Source organism: Sebastes umbrosus, chromosome 20 (genome assembly GCF_015220745.1).
Source record: "Sebastes umbrosus isolate fSebUmb1 chromosome 20, fSebUmb1.pri, whole genome shotgun sequence".
In the NCBI taxonomy this organism is placed as follows: Eukaryota; Metazoa; Chordata; class Actinopteri; order Perciformes; family Sebastidae; genus Sebastes; species Sebastes umbrosus.
In genome coordinates, this window is record NC_051288.1 from 3,909,273 (window position 1) to 3,931,466 (window position 22,194).

The following is a 22,194-nucleotide window of genomic DNA, read 5'->3' on the forward strand; positions in this document are numbered from 1 at the left end:
TAAAACGAACACGAAAACAAAGTGGAAAGGGTATATTAATAGAAGCATATATAAACACATGAAAGGAGACACGTTGTTCGTAGCACTCACACTGGAAAGGAGTAGTGGATGAAGTTTTGCAGCTCCAGGCTGTCAACAGATGCCAGATCTCCTCCCCGAGTCTCTCTGCATGAATTCTGGGCCTCAGGCCATGAGGATGTCCTCTCAGACAGCCAATAGCATCGCCGGCTGGCTAGGTCGATCCGACCACCTTTTGGACAAGGAACGTCCTCTGGAAGGCAATACATAAATTATGGATAAATAAAATGCGTTGTGAGGTGAGCATGTTGGCTGATTCAATCCACTTTTTTATGTACCATTTATTTCAACAGTCACATGAGTTTAATAGGCAGTCAAAACAGATGTTATAGGACAGATGTTTCACATTTTGCACATTTTCTTTGATTACACACATTCTCACATTTCACCTGCAATGTTTAATTTTAAGATTATGTGATGATTGTCTATCACCTGTTGCTCTAATCAGGAAATTTGAGCTGAACATTTCGGTACAAACAATACTACGATAGCTGGAGAAAGTGAGTAGTATTACTCTCCATGTAAAATGTCCTGAGTAACACAATATCTTAGATTTAAATGGCATTGCAATGGCACCTGCAGCATAAAGGTACAGAAGTATTATCAGCAGAATGTGCTTAATGTATCAGAAGTAAAAGCACTCATTATGCCTCATCATACTATGGATGCATCAATGTGGAAGCAGAATTTAGACTAAAAGTCTAAAATAATGTATAGTTTAAGTTAATGTTGTGATTCCCAACCTGAGGGCCGGAAACCCCTAAAGGGGTCCCAAGATAAACCTCAGGGGTCACATGATCATGAAAGAAAGGAAGAAAGACATACAGAAAGACAGACAGAAAGACAGACAGAAAGAAAGAAAGAAAGAAAGAAAGAAAGAAAGACAGAATTAAAGACAGAAAGACATAAAGAAAGACAGAAAGACATACAGAAAGACATAAAGATAGAAAGAAAGTCAGAAAGACAGAAAGAAATAAAAAAGGAAAACAGAAAGAAAGACGGAAAAAGATTTCTGTTACCCCAAATGAAGTTTATTTTTTCACTGTTCTCAATTTTTTGGGGTATACTGAATATGTTTACTCCTTCAGGTTTTAACAATACCTTAAATAAAACAATCTGAAATGGAGGAATGACTCTTGTGATGTCTGGCGAGGGGTCATAACTAGATTATCCTGCGTTTTTAAGGGGTCAAAAGCCAAAAACGTTGTGTGGAAACTACTGAGTTATTGTATATATTACACAATACCTGCAAAATCACAACAGCCTTTATTAACCTCTATACCATCATTACCATCTGACACCTCTGCACTAAAATACTGAAGCCATAACAGCAGTCAATCATGACTGACTCCACATCTCAATCAGTTATCACAAGTGTCCAGCTCCAGGGATTGGCGATCAAAACTAGAATTTTCCCAAAATAAAACTTCATGTTTTGGTCTTAATATAAAATGAAGCTCCTCACCTCCAGCTGCTGCCGTGATCAAAACCACGCACAGAATCCACAGTCTCTGCTTCTGTGGCACCAGTGTACCTGTCATCTTGTAGAGCGCATCACATCCTCCTGAGAAAAATCACCACTGTAGAAATCAATACACTCCCTCATTCCATCAAACGTGCAGATTCTTCCCTCCCCTCATCCTCATCAGTGCTCTTGTACAAGTGTAAAGTGTTGTCTTCCATGCTCTCATCTCCCTCCACTAACACCCCCCCCCCTCGTCCTCCAAACACACCATGAGTTATGGTGGTGTCGTTGTTTTAAAGGCCTCTTCTCCACTCTCTCTCTCTCTCTCTCTTTCTGTGTGAGCGCCTGGGTGACTTCTACTTTGTCTCTCAGCAACAGCCATAGAAGCAGAGTGGACAGAGGAGGCCAGCGCTGCTCATTACCATGTTGTAAAACCTGGTGCTCAATAGAGTCAGTCAGACTCACTGAGGCGGGATGCAGCTGAGGGTCCTCAAGCTAAAGAGGCATTGTAGTAGCAGTGTTGTTTGGGTGCAAATTGTTGCTTTTTTTATACGTTTTAAGAATTTAGAGAGTTTTGCTGGGTTGTCAAAGGAAGATGTTTCAAACTATTTTCTCCTGCATTGTGCCCACAGTGTGTTGTCTGAGCTCTATAACTCCGAGACCTCATCATTAAGCAGACAAAAGGCTCTGTGACGCACATGCAAAAAGAAACAGACATATAGCTTTAAAAGACAGGATGCCATCAGGGTTGCCTGGAGAGGGGACAGATAAAGTTGAAGGCAGCGATAAGGCAACCATAGCTGAGTATTGTCAGTCCGTTGCCATGGATACAATTGTATCTCTCTTTGTGAGGAACCTCTCCCGTCACAGGAGATCCGGCAAGAGCGAGCTGTATTGGTTACATTGAATGGGGTCCTAAATTCCAATAGTGAAAGTATTAATACATTTATTCTGTACGCAACTTTTTGACTAAAACGTTGTCCTGTTTTTTTAAAATGCGTTGACAGTATATAATCTGTAGTTCACAGGGTTTTACTTTTTTGCACTGTGGCTATATGCTCTTTATTGCACATCTTAATGCAAATATTTGTACATATTTCCTATTTTTTATATTCTCATTTTCTTATTTTTAATTTTAGTACTTATATTTCTTTACATATATTTTGTTTATATTGTATCATTATGTACATAATTTACTTGTTACATACTCCTTTATTTATTACATTTTTTATGTTTATACAAGAGCGATATGTAACTGTAAAGTATTTCTGATTCTGATTAAGCATTTAAATCCAACTTTAGTCCGTCTTCAACAATACATAAAATCTGCCTCATTTCATTTCACCCACAACCGGTCCTCTGCATCTCTGCGTAATGGTATAACTTTGTGAAGCTGAGATTTTTATGGAGTCTGGAGTGTGCCACTAATTCAATTTACATTTACAGAATGCAATAAAATGAATATTAAATGCGTCTATTAGTAATTATATTTCCTTACGCTCTCATTAAATGATGAATTATTAATTGGAATATCTTTTTGTTTGTCAATTACTAATGAGTCTGTTTATCATATTCCATCTCAGAAATCATTCCTCCTTTAATATTTACAGTTTCCATTATGAGATCACTTATATTTAAACATAGCTCCCTTTGATTAAGAGCCATATATTAGCAGTGTGACACCTAAAATGTAATGCAATCCTACCCATAAATGTTCAATATTAAATAGATATTAAAAGTAAAGTTACTCCCAAAAATTATCATATGAATACATTGTGTAAAATATCTAAATAAACCAATAATTTGTGAAACGATTTGACAAAGTATTAAAACCCAACTTACCATCATATGTTACTTCATCAATTTCATCTTCGTGTTTAAAACAGAGTTGAATTAGAGTTTATCTTTTATTTAATTCTATAAAATTTTATTTCAAAATGCCTCTTTTCAAAAGTAAAAACATTTACTTTTCCATTTCACTTATTCATATAAAATAATAATCATATAAATATAAATAATAAAATAAAATCTGACATGAAATAAAAGTATAATTATAATTAGATATGACATTATTAAATAGTGACAGTTGAAAAAGAGCATTAAACATTCAAATTTGTATAATAAAAAATAACTCCAATAAAACTTTCAATATGAAAATAATAATAATAATATTATAATAATGAAATAACAATCTAATAGTTAATAAATTTATTTCACAGAATTTATTCATGTGATTATTTATTTCATATAGTCTTTTTTTAAATGTATTTAATATTTTGGGGCTTCATGAATAAGCTTTTGATTGCTAGTTTATTATTTTGAGTTTTTTAATGCATTATTTTAATGCAAAATTAATCATTCACTTTATGATAGTTTTAAATATACATACACATATATATATATACATATATATACATGAATATACATATACATATGTATACATATATATACATATATACATATATATACACATATATACATACATATATATATATATACATATAACATATATAAACATTGTAAAAGTCTCTGATGGTTCCAGTGGCTGCATGTTGTAATAGCAGTCAAAAACACTAGAGGGCAGCAACGCGACATTAAAGTGAGTGTGAAGCACAACACTAACACGACGAGGAAGAAGAGGAAGAAGCAGAAGAAGAAGCAGGAAGATGAAGGCAGCAGCTGATGGTGACCTGACACATCTTAGGTAGGCTGATATTAAACCATGAAAACACAACACAACAGCTTCTCTGTGATGCCACAAGTCATTAGAAAACAGGAAACTCGAGTTTCGGAGTTTAATACGTAACTGTATGTATCGGTGGTTGTTTCAGCTGGATATGAGTGAAGTCCTTCCTGTCGGGGGTATTAGCATGACGTGACAGTGTTAAACCGAGACAGTAAATAGATCCCGTGTATACAGAGTATTTTCAGCCTGTCGTCAGTTCGCCATTCATTCAACACACCAAGGCACAGCTATAAAGCTGCGTTTTTTCGCCCCATCTTTTGTATTTCACAACGACGCCGTGTTAGGAGACATACATTTTAGAAATTGGTATTGCACTTAATTTTGTAATATTTCATAGATTATGTGTGCGCCGAATTTTTCAGGAAACCCTATTTAATCATTAAGGAGAATGTGTTGTGACCCACTGCTTGTGTGTCTGGTCGACAAGCCGTTCAACTTTAATGTGTGAAACATTTTGAAGGGAGTCTGGTGTAGTGGGCTTCTCTGGAGGTGGTGCAGCGCATGCAGGGTGTCTTGATGCTTTCTATGCTTATAGGAGTAATGGATACAAGTTATTGTTGATGATGGATGTTACAGGTAGCACATTTCAAACGTTTTTAAATGGTCACACTTTTATGTAAAAGTCATTATTATATAAATAAATGAGTTCACAGCAACCTGTCAGCCTCATTCAAGATCTGCATTGTTATATGTGCAATTTGAAAGATCTGTTTTGTAGGGTTGAAAATCAGGCTAGTTACTGCACATAGCTTAAAGTAAGCCTTTGTCAAACATATATATTTGGTGTGTAGTTAATTTTGTCTGACATTTCCAGCAGGTTCTATGATCCAACTAAGGACCTCTGCAGAAGAAGAGAGCAGTTGTGAGATTTCCCAGCTCAGACAAGCAGTGTTACAAAACAATGACAGACTCCTTGATGAGATGCTCTGCCAAGAAGTCTACAAGAAGGTCATCAACTGCAGAGGTGGCTGGGGCATCGCAGGCACGCCTCTACACGCTGCCGTGTCCAAAGGTCATCTCAGCTGCCTGCAGGTGCTGCTGGGCCACGGGGCCCTGGTAGACTGTGTGGATGTCAAGGCCCAGACGCCTCTCTTCGCAGCCGTCCGCGGGAAATACCTGGACTGTGTCTTAGCGCTCCTCCGAGCCGGCGCCAACCCCAACGGGAATGCGTCCAACAATTGCTCCCCCGTCCTCACCGCTGCTCGGGAGGGTGACGTGGAGATATTAAAGGAACTGCTTAAACGCGGCGCGGAGGTGAACTCCCGCTCCAAAGTCTTGCTCTGGACGTCCAGCGCCAGGGTGTCCAGCGGGCCGCTTTACCTGGCCGCCGTTTACGGGCACATGGAGTGCTTCAAACTGCTGCTCCTCTACGGGGCGGACCCAGATTACAACTGCACGGATGCAAAGCTGCTGAGTTCTATCAAGCAGCCCAAAACTGTGCTAGAGATGTGCCTCAGGCACGGCTGTGGCGTGGAGTACATCCAGCTCCTGATCGACTTCGGTGCAAACGTCTACCTCCCTACGCTGATCATCGAGAAGTCCACGAAGCAGAACGAGGCGGTGGAGCTGCTTCTGCGGGAAAGAGGTATCACACATTTGACGTGTCTGTTTTTAAACCTACTGGATGGTGCCCATCCTCAAACAGGATGTTAGGGAGCAACCAATTGTTTTGAACAGGTTGAATCACAACAAAGTAAGACTTACTAAGACTTACTGAAGCTGAGCAGTTATAATCTTAACATTTAGAAATAGTTTATTATATTTTGTTACCACTTTATTTTATGGGCCTGTAATCTCTGAATAATTTATTAAGTTTCCTAGAAAGGACAAAGTCATTTGGTAATATTTGTAGGGAAAAATAAACAGTTTTTAACTTGCAATAAAGCCAGTTGCGAGTGCAGATTGCAACCAACTGAGCACCCCTCCGCTCACTCCTCCCTTTCCAACACTGCGGTAACGTGAGCCGCCGAGTGCAAAACCGTGGTAACGCTGTTCGCCCTCGTTCAGAGGCCATCCTTACCATAAAAACACTACTTTAGGAGCAACTGATTACAGACGGTGGCTGTCGGTACCACGGTTTTACACCCTGCGGCTCACGTTATCGCAGTTTCACAAGCGTTTCGGAGAACTACGGTGGCCTTCAGGTAACGTAGAAACGGCAAAGGCTCTCTCTAGAGTCAGAGTTTGGTTTGTCCGTTGTAACTGTAGAAACATGGCGGTGCACCATGGCGGCCTCCGGGAAGAGCACCCGCTCCCTGTGTAGATATGAAGGGCTCATTCTAAGCTGACGAACACACAACGATGGTTAGTTTCAGGTGATTTATACACTAATGGAAACATAGTTATGAATACTATATTCTATTTCTGATAATAGATCCCCGAAATGTTACAGTACACACTGACTGTTCTTTAATCGCTTCACAGCAGGTCATGACATTTTTAAAAATTTTAAATTTGTATCTTTCCCAAGAAGACATTTTTTTACAATGTGTCTACAGGAAAGATACAAGTCTACATATACGGGGAATACAGTTTCCAATAATAAATGAATGCTTTTATACTTCCTTCTATTTAAATGGTTCATATTTTGTTACACTTTGTCTAGCTCTTTTTTTTTCTTTTTTTCTACTGTGTAAGCTGATGCATCTTGTTTTTTGCACTATCCCCTTTGCTGCTGTACACTGCAAATTTTCCCACTGCAGGACTAATAAAGGAATATCTTATCTTATCTTATCTATAATGACGGAATATTTTTAGGGATGCAACGATCCTTATCTGGCCGATACTGACTCAAATAGCTGGACCGGGTATCGGTGACGTGAGCATACTACATCATGCGTCAACAGCACGGCAGTAGACAGACAGTTTATGTATGTAATTATACTCTTCATGATGGTGAAGTTTACTTTAAAAAAAGTCGTCCAACAATTACACGTGTTAAAGGGCACACAGGTTATTGCTGCAGAACTTCAATTTGCAAGATAAAACATCACAAACAGCCACAAAAAAATATTCATGTGACCCCCAAGCAGATCTTGTTAGATAAAGAAGTGCAATGCAATAGGAGTCTGTTTTTTTTATAATATTGTTTTGTGTTACCCAAGTACTAACTTTTTCCTGTCATCACCAGGAAATCCAAAGGCCTTGACTTCACAGTGCCGCCTCGCTGTCCGAGAACACCTCAAAAAGATCAACAAGATCCACTGTATCGAGCAGCTGGACATGCCAACGCGTCTCATTAACTTCCTGCAACACAAGCCGGTCCCGGTCACTGTTCTGTAGCCAAGTGAGCCGGAGGCACATCGTGTAAATTCATTTTTATTTAACTCTACGAACCACTTTTGTTTTAAATGTCTATTCATGTGCTGTTCTGTTAAGACTGACTCTTAAGTCAAAACATTAAATGTGTGGATAAGTGTACGTGTACTTATGTTTTATTATTAGTACTCACCCTGTAGCTATTGGAAGAAGACCTCTCTGAAGGAAGCTGTTTCTTGGGAGTTAGTCACATGTTCATCACAAGTTAGTTGCTTCTTTTAGAAGGGCTCTTTGTCCTGTGAAAGCTAAACAATTCTGAAAATGACTCAAGGTCAGGTTGCATATTTTTGTGTAAAAATGTTTGAAAATAGCGTAATTCTAACTCTCATTCTTAGAATTAAGAATAAAAGTCACGTATAACCCTCTCAAAGTGTAAAGACTTGCTCCTCAGGTCTCCTCAGTCATTTATATACTTATAACATATACATGACAGATTCTGATTATTTAAATTTGCCAGTAAACTTTAAGAAAATATTTAATTTTTAAGTTAACCCCTTGTTTTTTGTTTTACAGCCATGCTAGAGGCTCTGTGAGGCTGTACAGTAGTGCTTTGAGCCAAATGTTAACATCATCATATAGCTATATTATAGAACATTCCTTAGACATTTCATACATTTAATATTTATATACATTTATAGGCATATAAACTGAAGAAAACTGAGAATCAATTGGTTGTTTAATTATATAAATACTTCACATGTTATTCAGCGTTAACTTCAGCATTTAAACAATTAGACATGGACCTCAACATGTGATTCTTCCAACTGGCCTGTAGATGGCAGCAGACTGTCTGCGCACTGAAAAGAAGAAGGCACTACATTTGGCTGAAAAGGAGACTAGTATTATTAAGTAAGTCAACAAATTACTATAATCTGCATAAAACTCATAAAAAAAAAAATCACATTTGGAATAAGCAAGTAAGCAAAATCAAATCATTCATTGGTCGTCCCATAAATTACCAAATCAAACACCAGACTTCAAGTATTGCCATCACGGGGAAACAAAAACTGGAAGAAGTGAACTAAAAAAATAACAATAATTTAACTTTCATAACTGAGAATGTTTGTTTTAAAATAAAAAGAACTCAACAAAAACATTCATAAGCTCTGGAATCAGGATAATATTCCGTAACACTTTATCATAACCATCGGTTATAAATGGTAAATTGATAGGTAATTAAAATGAGTTAATATTTATTTTACTGTTAAACTATGAAATTATAATTAATGTTTAATCATTATTGGTAATGCTGTAATTTATGTTATTCTATTTGTGTAATATGAAATAATTAGTTTATATATTCTATATTGTATCATGGCTGATAAGAGACGATAACAATTACATTCTGATTACATTAGTAAACTATTTATTAACAGTTTATTGTTGCGCACATTATAACATTGGATATACTATATTAAGTAGTTGTTAAGAATTACCAAATGATTTGTAAACCTTTAAGAAATTGTTTGTAAAACATCTATAAACATTACATAGATAGATGGACCAGAAACCAATTATTAACCATTGACAAAGTATGAACTATCTATCTAAGTAATGTTTGAAGGTGCTTTACAAAGTATTTATTAACCATTTCACAAGGTATTATAATTATTAGTTGCAACTTCATAATAGCCATCCAAATAATGTTTATAGACAGTTTATAAACCGTAACAAAGTGTTTCAAATATATATATGTAATGTTTATAGATGTTTTACAAACAATTTCATAATCATTAACAAATCCATACACATACAGTATATACAGTATATATATATGTACATATATATATATGTACATATATATATACTGTATATTTATAGTATATAAAATGTTATGTGTGCAACAATAAACCGTACAAATAACATTAATTATGGCATTACTAATGATTAGTAAACATTATTAATTATCATTTCATTGTTTTGTCAACAGTAAAATAACTATTAACTAAGTTTAATTAACTATCAATTTACCATTTATAAATGTTTTTTATAAAGTGTTACTGAACATTCATTAAATATTTGTAAATGCATTCCTAAATTAAATGTCTTCCATTTGTAAAAAAGTGACACATGAAAACAAAAAACACATTAAAGAGATCTTTTCAAGTACAGTCATCCTCACTACTTGTTTTACAAAATAGCTCTGTGTTTCTGTTCTCACTGCTGAATTTCAAGTAGCAACAATTCAAACAAAACGGATAAACAGCGTTTCACGATAAAAACACTTCATTTGGTCCCCTTTTTTAAAAACCGAGGTCAGCAGCACAGTGATGACATCATGGCCATTGAGTGTTCTGTTGACATGGCGCCAGTTGTCACGGTGAGTTCAGCCCAGCCCGACGTCCAGTGACATCATCACTACGAAGCCCAGGATGGAGGTCCAGGATGCCAGCTTCCCGTTTCCACTGGTGACACCGAGTTGAAGCGAATAAATGGGAGATTAGGTAGAGAGACAGATGCTGAAAGACTCCTTATATGTGTTTCCCTCTTTAATCTGGCTGTAATGAAAATTGTTATCCACCTCGACTACTTTAAATCTACTTTGATCCCTCTTTTTTCTTCTCACCTGACTTGAGCCTCGGGTATGATGTCATCCACCACCACGTAAACCATTGCCCCGGCAGCAAACGCCAACGCATACGGCAGCAAAGGTTCTGCCAAGACGACAGCGAAGGCGCCTAGCAACCCAGCAATAGGCTCTACCATGCCGCTTAGCTGGCCATACCTGACGGAAAACAATAACAGTCAAGTTGCAGTGTCCAAATTTAAATTCAAAGGTGCTAAACGCGAGATTGGGAGCATTTCTGTTGCCTCTGCACGGCTGTCAACATGGCGACAGCTGAGATGGCGGCTCGTAGCTAACAGTGCTAACAGTGAAAACAAAGACTATTGCTATTGGTCAGCTGTAACCGCCGTATGAGCACAGTGCAGAGCTGCGGCCATGAGCTAGCAAGTGGGGCACGCTCACATGCATGAACATGCACTAAAAGGCAGGCGCGGCCGGCTCGGTGATATCAACAAAGCACAGAGAAGCTCGGATTACAACACAAACAGAGGGAGAGCGACTTCATTCTCTGCTCAGGTAGACATTACTCCTCTATATCTTTACATAGTAAATAATTGTTTCCTGATATATTAATGCTATGGATATCAAATAGAGCACCTTTAAACTATCTGTACTCAGCCCAAGCCTTTGCAATGAGTTGTTAAATTATTGTACTTTGACACAGATGCATGTTTTTCCTTACCAGAAGGCTCTCCATGTTGACATTCCTGAACCCCGGAGCGGCAGGCTCACTGCCAAGCCTTCTGGGAAATTCTGGATGCCAATACCAATGGCCAAATTTCTGAGGGGACAAAAAAACACACACAAATAGACAAACAAAAAAAAAGACATCAGAGCATATCTCTTTATGACAAATACCAACAACCTACCTCTTGAGGACCTACAGTACGGTAGATTTTGTGATATAGTTTCACTAACTAATACATTGCCTGACACATTACTGTGGACGTCTACCAGGTGTTCACATGTTGAAGTTTAGTTTCCTTCTGCATGAAACTCAAAAGTGAAAAGAAATACAGAATAACAGAGTCACTGAAACCATTAACAAAACATCTCACCTGATGAAGTGGACGAAAAAGGTTGAGTCTAGAAGGTAACCCTTAACCATTTCACAAGAGTTTCGCAACTTGTTGGTTAGTTTCTAGACACAACCAAGAAAAAAATTAAGAATCTTGAGCCAAGCTAGCAACTCTATGATGTAAAGCTCAGGGATGCTTAAAGCTAAATGCTAATGTTACCATGTTAATATGTTCCAAAGACAATGCTAACATGCTGATGTTTAGCAGCTATAATTTTTACCATGTTGACCATCGTAGTTTAGCATGTACACATGCAAACATTTGTAATAATAATTAGCAGTAAACACAAAGTACAGCTGAGGCTGATGGGAATGTCATTAGTTTTGCAGGTAAAAGGAAAAAGTAAAATTAAAATTTTGACCTGATGAACTTGTACTTGAATTTGAATGTCTGTAGGAAGTTACATGGCAATCCATCAAATAGTTGTTGAGATATCTCACAAAAAAATGTCTGTACAAAGTTTTGTGCAAATCCATCCAGTATATGTTGTGATATTTCACAAGACAAGAGAAAACTTTGACCTGCTGGTGACTCTAGATTAAATAAAGGAATCACCAAAGTCATTAGTCATCATCTGGGAACCATGAATGTCTATATAAAATGTGGTACTAATAATTCCAGTAGATTTTAAGATATTTCACACGATAAGTGAGAACTTTAACCTGCTGGTGGCACTACTGAAAAAGGATCACCAAAGTCATTAGGTTTCGTCCTCTGGGCACCATGAATATCTGTGCAAAGTTTTACGGCAATCAATCTGATAGTTGTCAAGACATGCCACCAAAAACCACAAATGTCAATTTCATGTTAGTGGAAAAGTCAAAGGATCACCAAATTCCGAAGGCTTCATCCTCTGGGGACCATCAATGTTGGTACAAAATGTTGTGACAATCCATCCAATAGTTTTCAGTGCCCTGTTCTTATTGCTTTTTATGGAAATGTTGAATCTAGGATTTTTGCATCAGTGTGTTAAAGTTGATTTTGTTGTTGTGTTTTTGAAAAACAGACTGTCATGAGGACTTTAATCCTGGATTATTTACAAAGAGGGAACAAGTCGTTCTATTAACTGGTTGTATGAAGGGTATATTGGCATGAAGGTCCTAACAATTGTGCATCAATCGACTTAATTTCTCCAACTATCATTTGGGCTAGCCAGTGTGGGAAGGTGAATCTTGGCATTTGGCATTTGTCATAAAGAGATATGGTCTGAATCTTTTCACTAAAAACGAATAGTGTAAGCAATATATGAATTTTATTAGCAGCATACCGTTGTTCTTTGCATGTAAAACAGATGTTATTGCCCTCTCTTAACTCTTCAATATGTCAACAAGCCTTCTCAATTGTGCAATGTGAACTTTTAACTGTTCTGGTCAAACCCTCTACAGTTTCTACTATTTAAAAGGACAAATATACCAAACCTACTCAGATAGAGGAACCAATAACCACTGATCCTTTGCTGATTGAATCTTTTTACAGTTCTGTTCTCACTAGGTGAGTTAAGACCTCCAAATGGTTTGTGCTTTTATTCCCATTCGTTTGTTTGTTACTCTGCAGATTTGTAGTGATATTTCGTTGAAAGTTAGATGACTGCAGAAGGAACAAGTAATAAGGGCTTAGTATAAAAACAGAAATCTGGATCTGGAAAATAGATTTCTATACACTTCACACAATTTTCACTGATGTCATGAACTACTTACGGAAGCCCTGAAAGGCAAACAAGATTTTTTTTTCTGGTGATCCATTTTCTAAGTCTGATCTAAATTATTTTCCTGACAAACAGATACAATCAGGTAAAGTCGATTATAAAGCTAACGTTAGTTTACTGTAATGTTAGTTTACTGTAATGTTAGTTTACTGTAACATTAGTTTACTGTAACGTTAGTTTACTGTAACGTTAGTTTACTTTAACGTTAGTTTACTGTAACATTAGTTTACTGTAATGTTAGTTTACTGTAACGTTAGTTTACTGTAACGTTAGTTTACTGTAACGTTAGTTTACTTTAACGTTAGTTTACTGTAACGTTAGCTTGTATTGTGTTTTGTTACATTATTTAAGGGAACTAACATTATAACGTTACGTTAAGGTTACAAGGCATACTGTATGCAACCATTGCTATGGCTTATTTAGCTCCACAGGGATTGAAGCTGTTATTTTTGTAATAAGGGTGTGATGCACTCTTGAATCACACCGGACTCATGATGAACATATTTTAAGAAAAGTGGTAAATGAATTCAAACAGTGATTTGGCTGGTCTTCAGTAGATTTACTCTGGGTGTAGGTTTAACTGCCAACTCATCTAGCTTAGAACAATGGACAATATATATATATACAATATATGGCAACAATCACAGTATTGTATCAAGATCACAGTATCTCAAAATAATGACGCATTCTCTAAATAATTGCATTTAAAATCAATAACCTGTGAGAATTCAAATGAAAGTATTAAAAATGATTAATTCTAACATATCAAAATGTATTGAGTCATTCTTTGATATCGAAATTCTTATGACTTGAAAAATAACAATAAGTTACACTTACTTGCTGATTTAGTGTTTAGTGCCTTTTACAGTCATGACAGATTTTGTAAGACTGATTTGCATTGTGAAATTGAAATACTTTTTGGGACATTTTGGGAAATACACTTATTCTCTTTCTTGCAGAGCGTCAGCAGAGAATATTTGTACCACTCTCATGTCTGTCTCTTCAAAATGACGCTGAAGCCAGCAGTTGGTTAGCTTAGCTTAGCATAAAGGCTGGAAACAGGAGGAAACAGCTAGCAGAAAGTTACAGAACATTTTGGATGCAGCCTTCCCATTAATTACATTATGTTACACAATATGCACAGAACATTAGGGCTCCGTCCAAGACGAATAGTCAGCGTGAACAAACAGTCCTCTGCTCTTATAAAAATGGGCCAAAAATTGTCTCCAGAGGAACGACTGGTGGAACTTGACAAGTTCTCTGACGCACTGTTTAATTCAAGTCAATGGAACGATTTTGGAATTGATCGGTAAGAACGTTCACTGTCCAAAGGCAAATGCATGTCTGTGTTTTAACTTAAATGTAGTTTGAAGATATAAACCATTTACTGGTTTCCATCTAGCACCATCATCGGGTCAAATTTGTAATTTGTAATATTGGTTGATGACCAAATACCTGCAACATTCCCATCAGCCTCAGCTGTACTTTGGGGTTAGCGCTAGTTAGAAAATGCATACTACATTAGGTTTATATCTGTCAGGCATCATCATATTAGCGTTGTAATTAGCCGCGTTTCCATTCAATTTTCACTTTTAAGCGGACTTTTGAAATGTCTCAAAAACAGAAACGCAAATTAGGTCATCAACTGGTTTTGAGTGAATAAACTCGGCTACAGCGTAGTTTGGTCAGAAGTTGTCGCTATAGGCTACGCATGGCTGTAATCCGCCAGTAAACAGAGGAGAAAAAGGAAATTGCAAACCGGAAACAAAATAAGTCGGCTTGGCCATCTAGACATCTACGATAGAAAAATGAAGAGAGGTCTTCAGGAATTTGTTTCAATTGGTTTTAATTGTTCTTTCATGTCAGCTATTGGCCAGGTTTCATGTTGTCCGGAGACGAAGACAAGCATTAACACGTTATGGGAATATTCAAGAAGACGCCAACATAGAAACAGCTGATCAGTCATGTGAGTTAAATGTTCGTTATGCCAGAAGTTATTCGGCTAAGGTGTTTCCATAATCCATTCAGCCCATCAAAACCACCTCAAGCAGGCGTAAAAACTTTTTTTTTTTCGCAATTGAGGAAGTTTCATTGAATTTTGCCATTTCCATACAGCTTTCCTAATGCAATACTTAAAATGTGCATACAAATATATGAATGGAAACGCGGCTATTGTGAGCAAGCTGGCACCATGGATGTCTTATTAGAACTGGATACAGGACCCTAAGATTACGCCTACTCATTCCAATAAGAACTGATCGTCTGGCGCGAGGGTTCACTTCTGGGGGATTTGGCCCACTGAATATGTAGTAGTAGTAGTAGTAGTAGTAGTAGTAGCAGTATTAGTATTATTATTATTAGTAGTAGTAGTAGTAGCAGCAGTGTTTCTCCTGCTGGCCCCTTTCGCGAGTTCCTGCTCGGCCCATAGACTTTACATTGTGGTGACTTCACAGATTTTTAAATCTCTTTTCTCGGATCGAGTAAAGCTTTACAAATATAAAACCTCCACGGATCGAAAATTCATAATAGAAAGAATAATTGACCTTGTTTGCAGTTCAAGGTGTCCTGTCAACAGTTTGAGAGATGTCTCTTTTACAATGAGGGTCTATAGGGAGTATGCTTTTTGGGCCGCAGAGGGATTTTTTGCTGCAATACCGTGAAAGACCACTGGAAAAAATTGGATACAAGGCTGCGCGGCGGCACCGTATCCAGGTCTTATTATACATCCATGGCTAGCACGCTGATGTTAGCAGTTAGCTCAAAGCACCGCTGTGCCAAAGTGCAGCTTCACAGAGATGCATGGCTAGAATGGCTGTAGACTCTTAGACTTGTTATGTCACATTCGGCTTCTCTCTGTACAGAAGTTTTGTACAGTAGTTTTGAAGTGACTAAGTGAAATGTTAAACTTCTCTTTCTGTATTCCACCAGTCAAAGTTATTATTTGTAGAAGGCTAATGAATTTAACTCTGCATTTAGCTCCCTGCAAAGGTACTCTGGACTCAATTCAAATGAAGTTCTGGATGGTTACAGAGACCAAGTGTTATACAGCGGAGAATTCAGCGATGTTGAAACTACTGTAGAGAAGCTGGGTTCTGCACTGGGTGGGCTCACCTTGGTGCCTAACGCTGTGGGATTGGGGGCTCTCGTCATTTCCATGATCTTAGAGACAGTTGGGAATGCCTTAGGGAAACGAACCATGGGCACGGCTGAAATGTTGCAAAGGGTGTTTGCACCGGAGAAGGCCAATGAGGTGAGACCCTGATCTTTCCTGGGGATATTGGGGTTGTCCAATGTGGTCATATTTTTTAAACTTTATTATGGTAGTAATTAAAGGTTTAGTATTTTAAATGCATACCTTCAATTTCATTATCTAAGAATTTATGAAAACATGTTTTTTTGACCAACACTCAAAATTCACTTTCATGAATTTCAACATTCCTCTCCTCAACTGTGGAGGTCCGAGACCTGATGGAGGAGTATCTGAAGCGTCTGCAGATCAACTTGGGGACACCACGGCTTCAAGTAGCTGAGACCCGGCAAATAGAGACCGATCTTAGTGCCCAACTTACACGGCTAAAGGTGCGCAGCAGTCATATTCTTTCATGGCTATAGGATCATCCTACATTCCGATAACTGAATAACATCCATATGTTATGTTTTTGTCTTTCTAAGAATTCAATGCTGAGAGATGAACATATGAACACTTGGTTTCTCAAGCAGTGGGTGAACGGAGCTGCCTTCCACACCCAGATGTTGATCCATCAGGCTCGTCTAGAGGTGGCAGCCGGGTCCAGAGCCATGCAAGCAGCGGGGCTTTATCAGCAACAGCTCAACCTTATTCTGGAGAAATACAAGAGCTACCTCCAAACTGTTATATATGTGCACAAAGATCATGATATGATCAATGCGATTTGTTGTCTGACTTACGAAGAGAACAAGATTTTTGACTTCCCAGTTGATTGTTTCCCTGCACGGGGGGATTGCAAATTCAGTAGAAGTGAAATAGTTGAGACTATGTTTTCGAAACATCATTTTACTTGGGCAAAAAGTTATTTCTCAGACTTAGCAGCGAATATTCCAACTCTTGTGAACCAACATGGCACCTTTCGTGTCAAAATCTGACAAAGACCATCTATGCTTGTGAAGCCATGAGTCCCTCGGAAAAAAAACATTGTGGTGATTCAAAGGAAAATCCTTACACTAAATTTTAAGTTCCAATAAAATATGAAAGATTGTATTTGTTTTTGTCTGTTTTAATTTTTTTTATCCTGGATTATTTACAATGATCAATGACCTCAGAGGGGATCAGTCTGGTGGTGTTGCACTCAACAGCATATTTAACTCCACAGATTTTGTTAATTTGACACAGGCAGATATAGAGACACATAGGAGACGATGACCGTTTTCTTTTTAAATTATAAATGACAATCTGGTTCCACCTGATTGATATAGGTGGGTGGTAAAATGGGAAAAGACCAAGGTGACACCTGTTTTGGTCAGACAGGGATCTCCAACCAAACAACTGCCACCTCTATCTGCAGTACTGTCATGTAACCACTAGATGTCAGAGGCACACAGCACAAGACACAAAGGAAGATGGTAAACATTAAACCTGCTAAACATTAAACCTGCTAAAAATCAACGTGTTAACATAAGGCCTTTCCCATTTCGAAGTTTGTACCGGCTCAATTCCTTTCCTCGACTCCTCTCCTCACGTCTTAGTCCCGCCCACGGGAGGCGACAAAGAGATGCAAAGGAGAGAGGAAGCAGGGAAATATGGTTTTAGAGACATGAGATGGCTTTTCTTCTGAAGCGTCACGACGTCCGTTTCTGAAGACAGCTGCAGCTGTCCACAGCTGGATCAGCTGTCAGTCGACTTTAACAGCTATAGAGACTTTAGGAGTTTGTGTTTGAACTGTACAAATAATATTAATAAAGACACAGTTATTATCAGTGGCAGAGCAGCAGTGTTTTCTCTCTGTAGCCTGTTGCCTGTTTAACAAACAGCTGCACATGAGTAACAACCCGGGGTCTGTATTTATACTGTGGACTGAGTCCTGCTTAGAGGCTCAGGAACCATCTCTACTGGCACAATGCCTTTATATTAGTTGTTCATTATTAGTGCCTGTATAAATGGATTTTCTGACACTAGAAAATATTGTTGTTTTAGGGAAAATTGAAATGATGTAACTCACATCAAACCCGACTTCACCCGCGGTGTGTGAAGGAGAGATACTGTAGGTCCTTTTGCTGCTGGAACACTTTACCATCTACATGGTCCATTTGTTATTCAATTAACACAGATTTTAGCTAGATGGTGAATCAGAAGACAACTAAACTATACAACTTGTAATCTGTTATCTGGCTTCACTCTGGTATGAAACTCCAGTGATGTTGACATGTATCAAATCAGTCTGATCGTCAGCAGCGTCCAATCAGTAACCGATATCCAATAAGGGGGCTTGTCGGTCGGTAACAGACTCCCGCTCACTCACTTATGGCTCCTCCGGACAGCTGACAGCTCTGTATGAGCAGAGTTCTACATATCTTCCTGCCACTGCTTCTGCACTACTATAATGTAACCACTAGATGTCATCAGCACACAACAACAGCACAGTTATGGGCACAGGTGTAAAACCTGACCATATTCTTACAGTGACCTTAAACACACCAAGCCTTTACCTAATCCCAGACGTATTACCTTTATACCTAAACTTAACTATCTCAAGGCTGAGGAAACCACAATTTGTATTCTTATGATTACCTACTGTTCCAGGTTTGGGAAACCAATCACAGCGCTTCCAAACACATCATCCACAATTTTGTCTCCAGGTGAAGTGCTGTACAGAAAGTCTGCTGTTCTTTACATATTCAATAGTGAAATGTGTACTGCATGTATGTTTCTTTGCCTTGATACCAGTCTTACCTGGCGCTTTCAAAGGTAGCAGATGAAGTCTTTCCAATGGCTCCGAATCCAACGCCCACAGCCAAACCCTCTGCAGATAAAAAGACACAGACAATTGATCCCTATGATCTGTCCTTTGACTTCTTTGAAGCACTCTCTTACGTAGGAAAAACAACATTTTGAGAAAGAGGAAGGGGCAATGTTGGCAATAAGAATATAAGTGAACAAATCGATACGGGGGGAAACAGGTATCAAGAGCAGAATAAAAAACCTACTACAGGCCTGGAATGACATGTGATTTACTTCATATAGTACATGAAGGTTTTGGTCTGTTCTTTCAGACAGAACACTGCGATCTACTTAACAGCAACAGTCTGTGGGGATCTCCACTCAGAGGAATGTGTTGTATTCTTTTATTTGGTCTTCTTTCGTCAGGTTTCTACCGATGCAATATTGGAACCGACTGGCTATCGGTCTGACGACGATTTAAACTCTGAGAGCAACGGCCAATATATCGGGGGTTCTGGTGTGCTAAATTATGAATCCTGCTATAGTGAAGGCATGGCCCGCGCTACTCTGCCTCCGATTGGCTAGTGCTCAATGACTTCGTTGGTTGGATTGGTTAGGTTTAGGCAGTAGGAGGGAGATTGGTTAGGGTTAGGGTAAGAACATCAGGGTAAGCCAATCAGGGGCAAAGTAGGGCTAGTCAGAGTAGGGTGGGACCATGGATGTATTAAGAGAACTGGATACAGCGTTGGAGGCAACTTCCGCCTGGAAAAGTACCCGGATCTTGGGCACATGGAACATGCGCAGTAGCGTCCGCTCGGTCAAATGACTCGGTCATGGGGTCCTAACGTCAGGCCGTCGTCACGGCTTGCACTCCAGCCTCAATCTGTGTCTCATTCACATGAACGGAGGAAGGGAAATAACTCTGGATTCGGCTATTAGTGCGTTTTACAATTTTAAAACCTAATGATTTAAATAAGGGCTATTAGAGTGTTCGTACTGGAGAGCTGATTCACCTAAAAAAATTATCCGCTGAGTTACAGACGTCTCTTTCCCAATGTAAGTCTACGGGAAAAAGTATTTTTGGGCCCATTGGCATCACATGACGGACACAGAAGTTGTAGTACCGCCGTTTGGCCACTACGAAAGTTGGGATCAACGACCGGCGCTCTTCCTTTGGCTTGGGTGGGACTTGCCTTCGCTATTGTAGGATTTGTAATATCACTTCTGTTGTAGCCAGCAGATATCTGGATAACGAATATCCGGGCCAAAGCTTCCTCTTCAGTGCGCTGGTCATTGTTGAAGGTAGGATTAGCAACTTGAGACGCAAGAATGGAGTTGGAGTTGAGAGACGACGTCTATGACCGGATTGTTTCACAAATAGCCAGTTGATACTCAGTTAACAGTTAATTTTTTAATAAACGGTGGGTTCCGAGATTGCATTTCGGCCAATGCGTTCCGCCTCTTTTGCACTTCACACCAACTGTTTACGTGCAGAGCACTACAACGAACTACAAACAGAAGCCAGAATGGTTTAAACACATCTGCAGAGGCAGCCCTTGTGGACGGTAGAATGAAACATATTTGCTGAACTACTGATCCATAACGGAGATATAAATGAGAAAGAAAGTCGTACTTTTTTAACTGTAAGGTTCAACTACATAGATCACTGCAGTTCTACTTAGAGTAATGCAGTAGTTATGTCAGTCATTTTTCAGAACAGGTTGCTTTGTGATATTCAGGATATTAGGAGCAAAATGTTTCTCATGCATAGAGAAAAAGGTCTGTTGATATATGGTGTAAACAAAAGTTACAAACTTATCGTCTCATAAAGAATAACTATAGTGTGGAACTTTATGTGAAGTATAATTCAAACAAAAGACAAAGATCCCTCTGTGCACAGTTACGCTCTGGAACATTAACATTAGCCCTAGAAACCCGGCAGGTTTAATGCCACTCCAGAGGAGGACAGATGTGAGCTAGGTGAAATTGAGAATGAGGTTCACTTTTTGTTTTACTGTCTTGTCTACGGGGATATAAGGGATGTTCTTTTTAGTCCATTTATATCGATTGATTTTGACTGGATGACGAATGAAAAACTTTGTAGCAGGTTTTATTTGCCAAGCTTGGGAGAGAAAGCAGAATATTTGTTTGAGACAGAGTGGTATAATAATCTATAATTTTGTTAGTAAATGAAATGTTATGGTAAATAGTAAATGGACTTGCATTTATATAGAGCCCTACTTCCGACCACTCAAAGCATTTTGCACTACATGTCAGGATTCACCCACACATTCACACACTGATGGCCTCAGGAGAAATTTGGGGTTCTTGCCCAAGGACACTTCAACATGTGGACTGGAGGAGCCCGGGATCGAACCTCCGACCTTCCGATTGGTGGGCGACCCGCTCTACCTCTGAGCCACAGCTGCCACCGTTATTATATTTTTGACACCCTTTTTGGTGTCTTGTAAACCCATGAGGGTTGGAACCTCTGTGTGCATGACACGCAAATAAAGAATCAATCGATCAAAAATCCAACTGCAACAGGAAAGCTGCACTGAGAGGGATTCCTACAGTTGTGTCCGTTGTTAAAGTGCCTGTCTGTTCCCTCTGTGCATGCTCTTTACACCCTGGGCCGCATCCCTCTCCTCTGATGTCCCCATTTGCCTCATTTGAGATGCCTGTCATGCATACTTAAAGTACACACCATTCAAACAGAAAGTGAAAAGGTCACAGTGCATGATGTATCTATACTGTATGAGGGTCTTCTTGTGTTTAAGAAGTATGTGTGTGTAAACGTTTGTGCACACCTGCAGTCAGATCTATTACCCATTCGATATTTTGCATTTCATACGCTGACAAGCAGCCACGTCCTGTCATCCCATTGACAGCTACAGTAGGTTATTACAATGCTAATTTCCTAACATATGAGCAAACACCAAGGAGTTGTTCCCACAGATTAATCGCCAGCATCTGGAATCACATGTGACCCCACTGATCAAATCCTCAAACACTGAAAATACTCCATTAAACTAACACTTCTCTGACAAGTTTTGTAGTTTCATCCTATTGGTATGCAGACATTGCATACTAACTTGTTAACCCTTTCAATTTGCACATGGCCACCTCTGGAGCCACCTTTAGACGATGTGAATCTTTTAACCCAATTAGTGGTAATCACCTGAAAAAAGAACAGAAGGTTCTCCACATTTCTTATGTTAAACAATTTTGTTTTCTTGTGCTTAAAGCTGAAGTAGGCGAGATTGGAGCAAATATGATTAAAAAAAGTTATTTTTATAAAACGTAGTACATGAAACAGGTAA

At 38.7% G+C, this 22,194-nt stretch overlaps 4 protein-coding genes across 7 annotated transcripts in view; 2 read left to right on the forward strand and 2 right to left on the reverse strand.

Moving 5' to 3' along the window:
- pkd1b (polycystic kidney disease 1b) overlaps nt 1-1,701 on the reverse strand; it is a 36,841-nt gene extending 35,140 nt beyond the window's left edge. Inside the window, exons 1-2 of the mRNA XM_037755796.1 lie at nt 1,544-1,701; nt 91-271 (exon numbers count right to left, since the gene is read on the reverse strand). Coding sequence (XP_037611724.1) covers nt 91-271; nt 1,544-1,619 — 257 coding nt within the window. The 5' untranslated portion in view covers nt 1,620-1,701. The remainder of the gene's footprint in view (nt 1-90; nt 272-1,543) is intronic.
- Nucleotides 1,702-4,090: 2,389 nt separating this feature from the next.
- Nucleotides 4,091-7,709, forward strand: LOC119479872 (ankyrin repeat and SOCS box protein 12-like). Of its 2 annotated transcripts, none has more exons than XM_037755845.1 (3): nt 4,091-4,247; nt 5,104-5,874; nt 7,420-7,709. In XM_037755845.1, the coding sequence occupies exons 2-3, from the start codon at nt 5,112-5,114 to the stop codon at nt 7,569-7,571; spliced, it is 915 nt and encodes a 304-aa protein (XP_037611773.1). In that variant the 5' UTR covers nt 4,091-4,247; nt 5,104-5,111; the 3' UTR covers nt 7,572-7,709. The 2 variants fall into 2 exon arrangements, with proteins under 2 accessions (XP_037611773.1, XP_037611774.1); XM_037755846.1 differs by having other exon boundaries at nt 4,098-4,247; nt 5,107-5,874.
- A 1,867-nt stretch (nt 7,710-9,576) lies between these two features.
- LOC119479479 (zinc transporter ZIP11-like) overlaps nt 9,577-22,194 on the reverse strand; it is a 161,075-nt gene continuing 148,457 nt past the window's right edge. For all 3 annotated transcript variants that reach the window (XM_037755116.1, XM_037755114.1, XM_037755115.1), the window contains exons 7-10: nt 18,884-18,953; nt 10,856-10,954; nt 10,174-10,332; nt 9,577-10,012 (exon numbers count right to left, since the gene is read on the reverse strand). In XM_037755116.1, the coding sequence (XP_037611044.1) occupies nt 9,934-10,012; nt 10,174-10,332; nt 10,856-10,954; nt 18,884-18,953 (407 nt within the window). In that variant the 3' untranslated portion in view covers nt 9,577-9,933. The remainder of the gene's footprint in view (nt 10,013-10,173; nt 10,333-10,855; nt 10,955-18,883; nt 18,954-22,194) is intronic.
- LOC119479478 lies at nt 14,129-17,192 on the forward strand. The gene is made up of 4 exons (XM_037755113.1): nt 14,129-14,266; nt 15,934-16,207; nt 16,414-16,536; nt 16,630-17,192. Exons 1-4 carry the CDS (start codon nt 14,166-14,168, stop codon nt 17,077-17,079), a joined length of 948 nt encoding a protein of 315 aa, XP_037611041.1. The 5' UTR covers nt 14,129-14,165; the 3' UTR covers nt 17,080-17,192.

What these genes read in the sequence shown, in the direction of transcription:
- LOC119479872 (XM_037755845.1), top strand. Translation starts at nt 5,112, where the DNA reads ATGATCCAACTAAGGACCTCTGCAGAAGAAGAGAGCAGTTGTGAGATT. An exon ending in GCTGCTTCTGCGGGAAAGAG is followed by an intron (nt 5,875 to 7,419) that starts GTATCACACATT and finishes TGTCATCACCAG; the next exon opens with GAAATCCAAAGGCCTTGACT.
- LOC119479478 (XM_037755113.1), top strand. Translation starts at nt 14,166, where the DNA reads ATGGGCCAAAAATTGTCTCCAGAGGAACGACTGGTGGAACTTGACAAG. An exon ending in AACGATTTTGGAATTGATCG is followed by an intron (nt 14,267 to 15,933) that starts GTAAGAACGTTC and finishes CTCTGCATTTAG; the next exon opens with CTCCCTGCAAAGGTACTCTG. An exon ending in CCCAACTTACACGGCTAAAG is followed by an intron (nt 16,537 to 16,629) that starts GTGCGCAGCAGT and finishes TGTCTTTCTAAG; the next exon opens with AATTCAATGCTGAGAGATGA.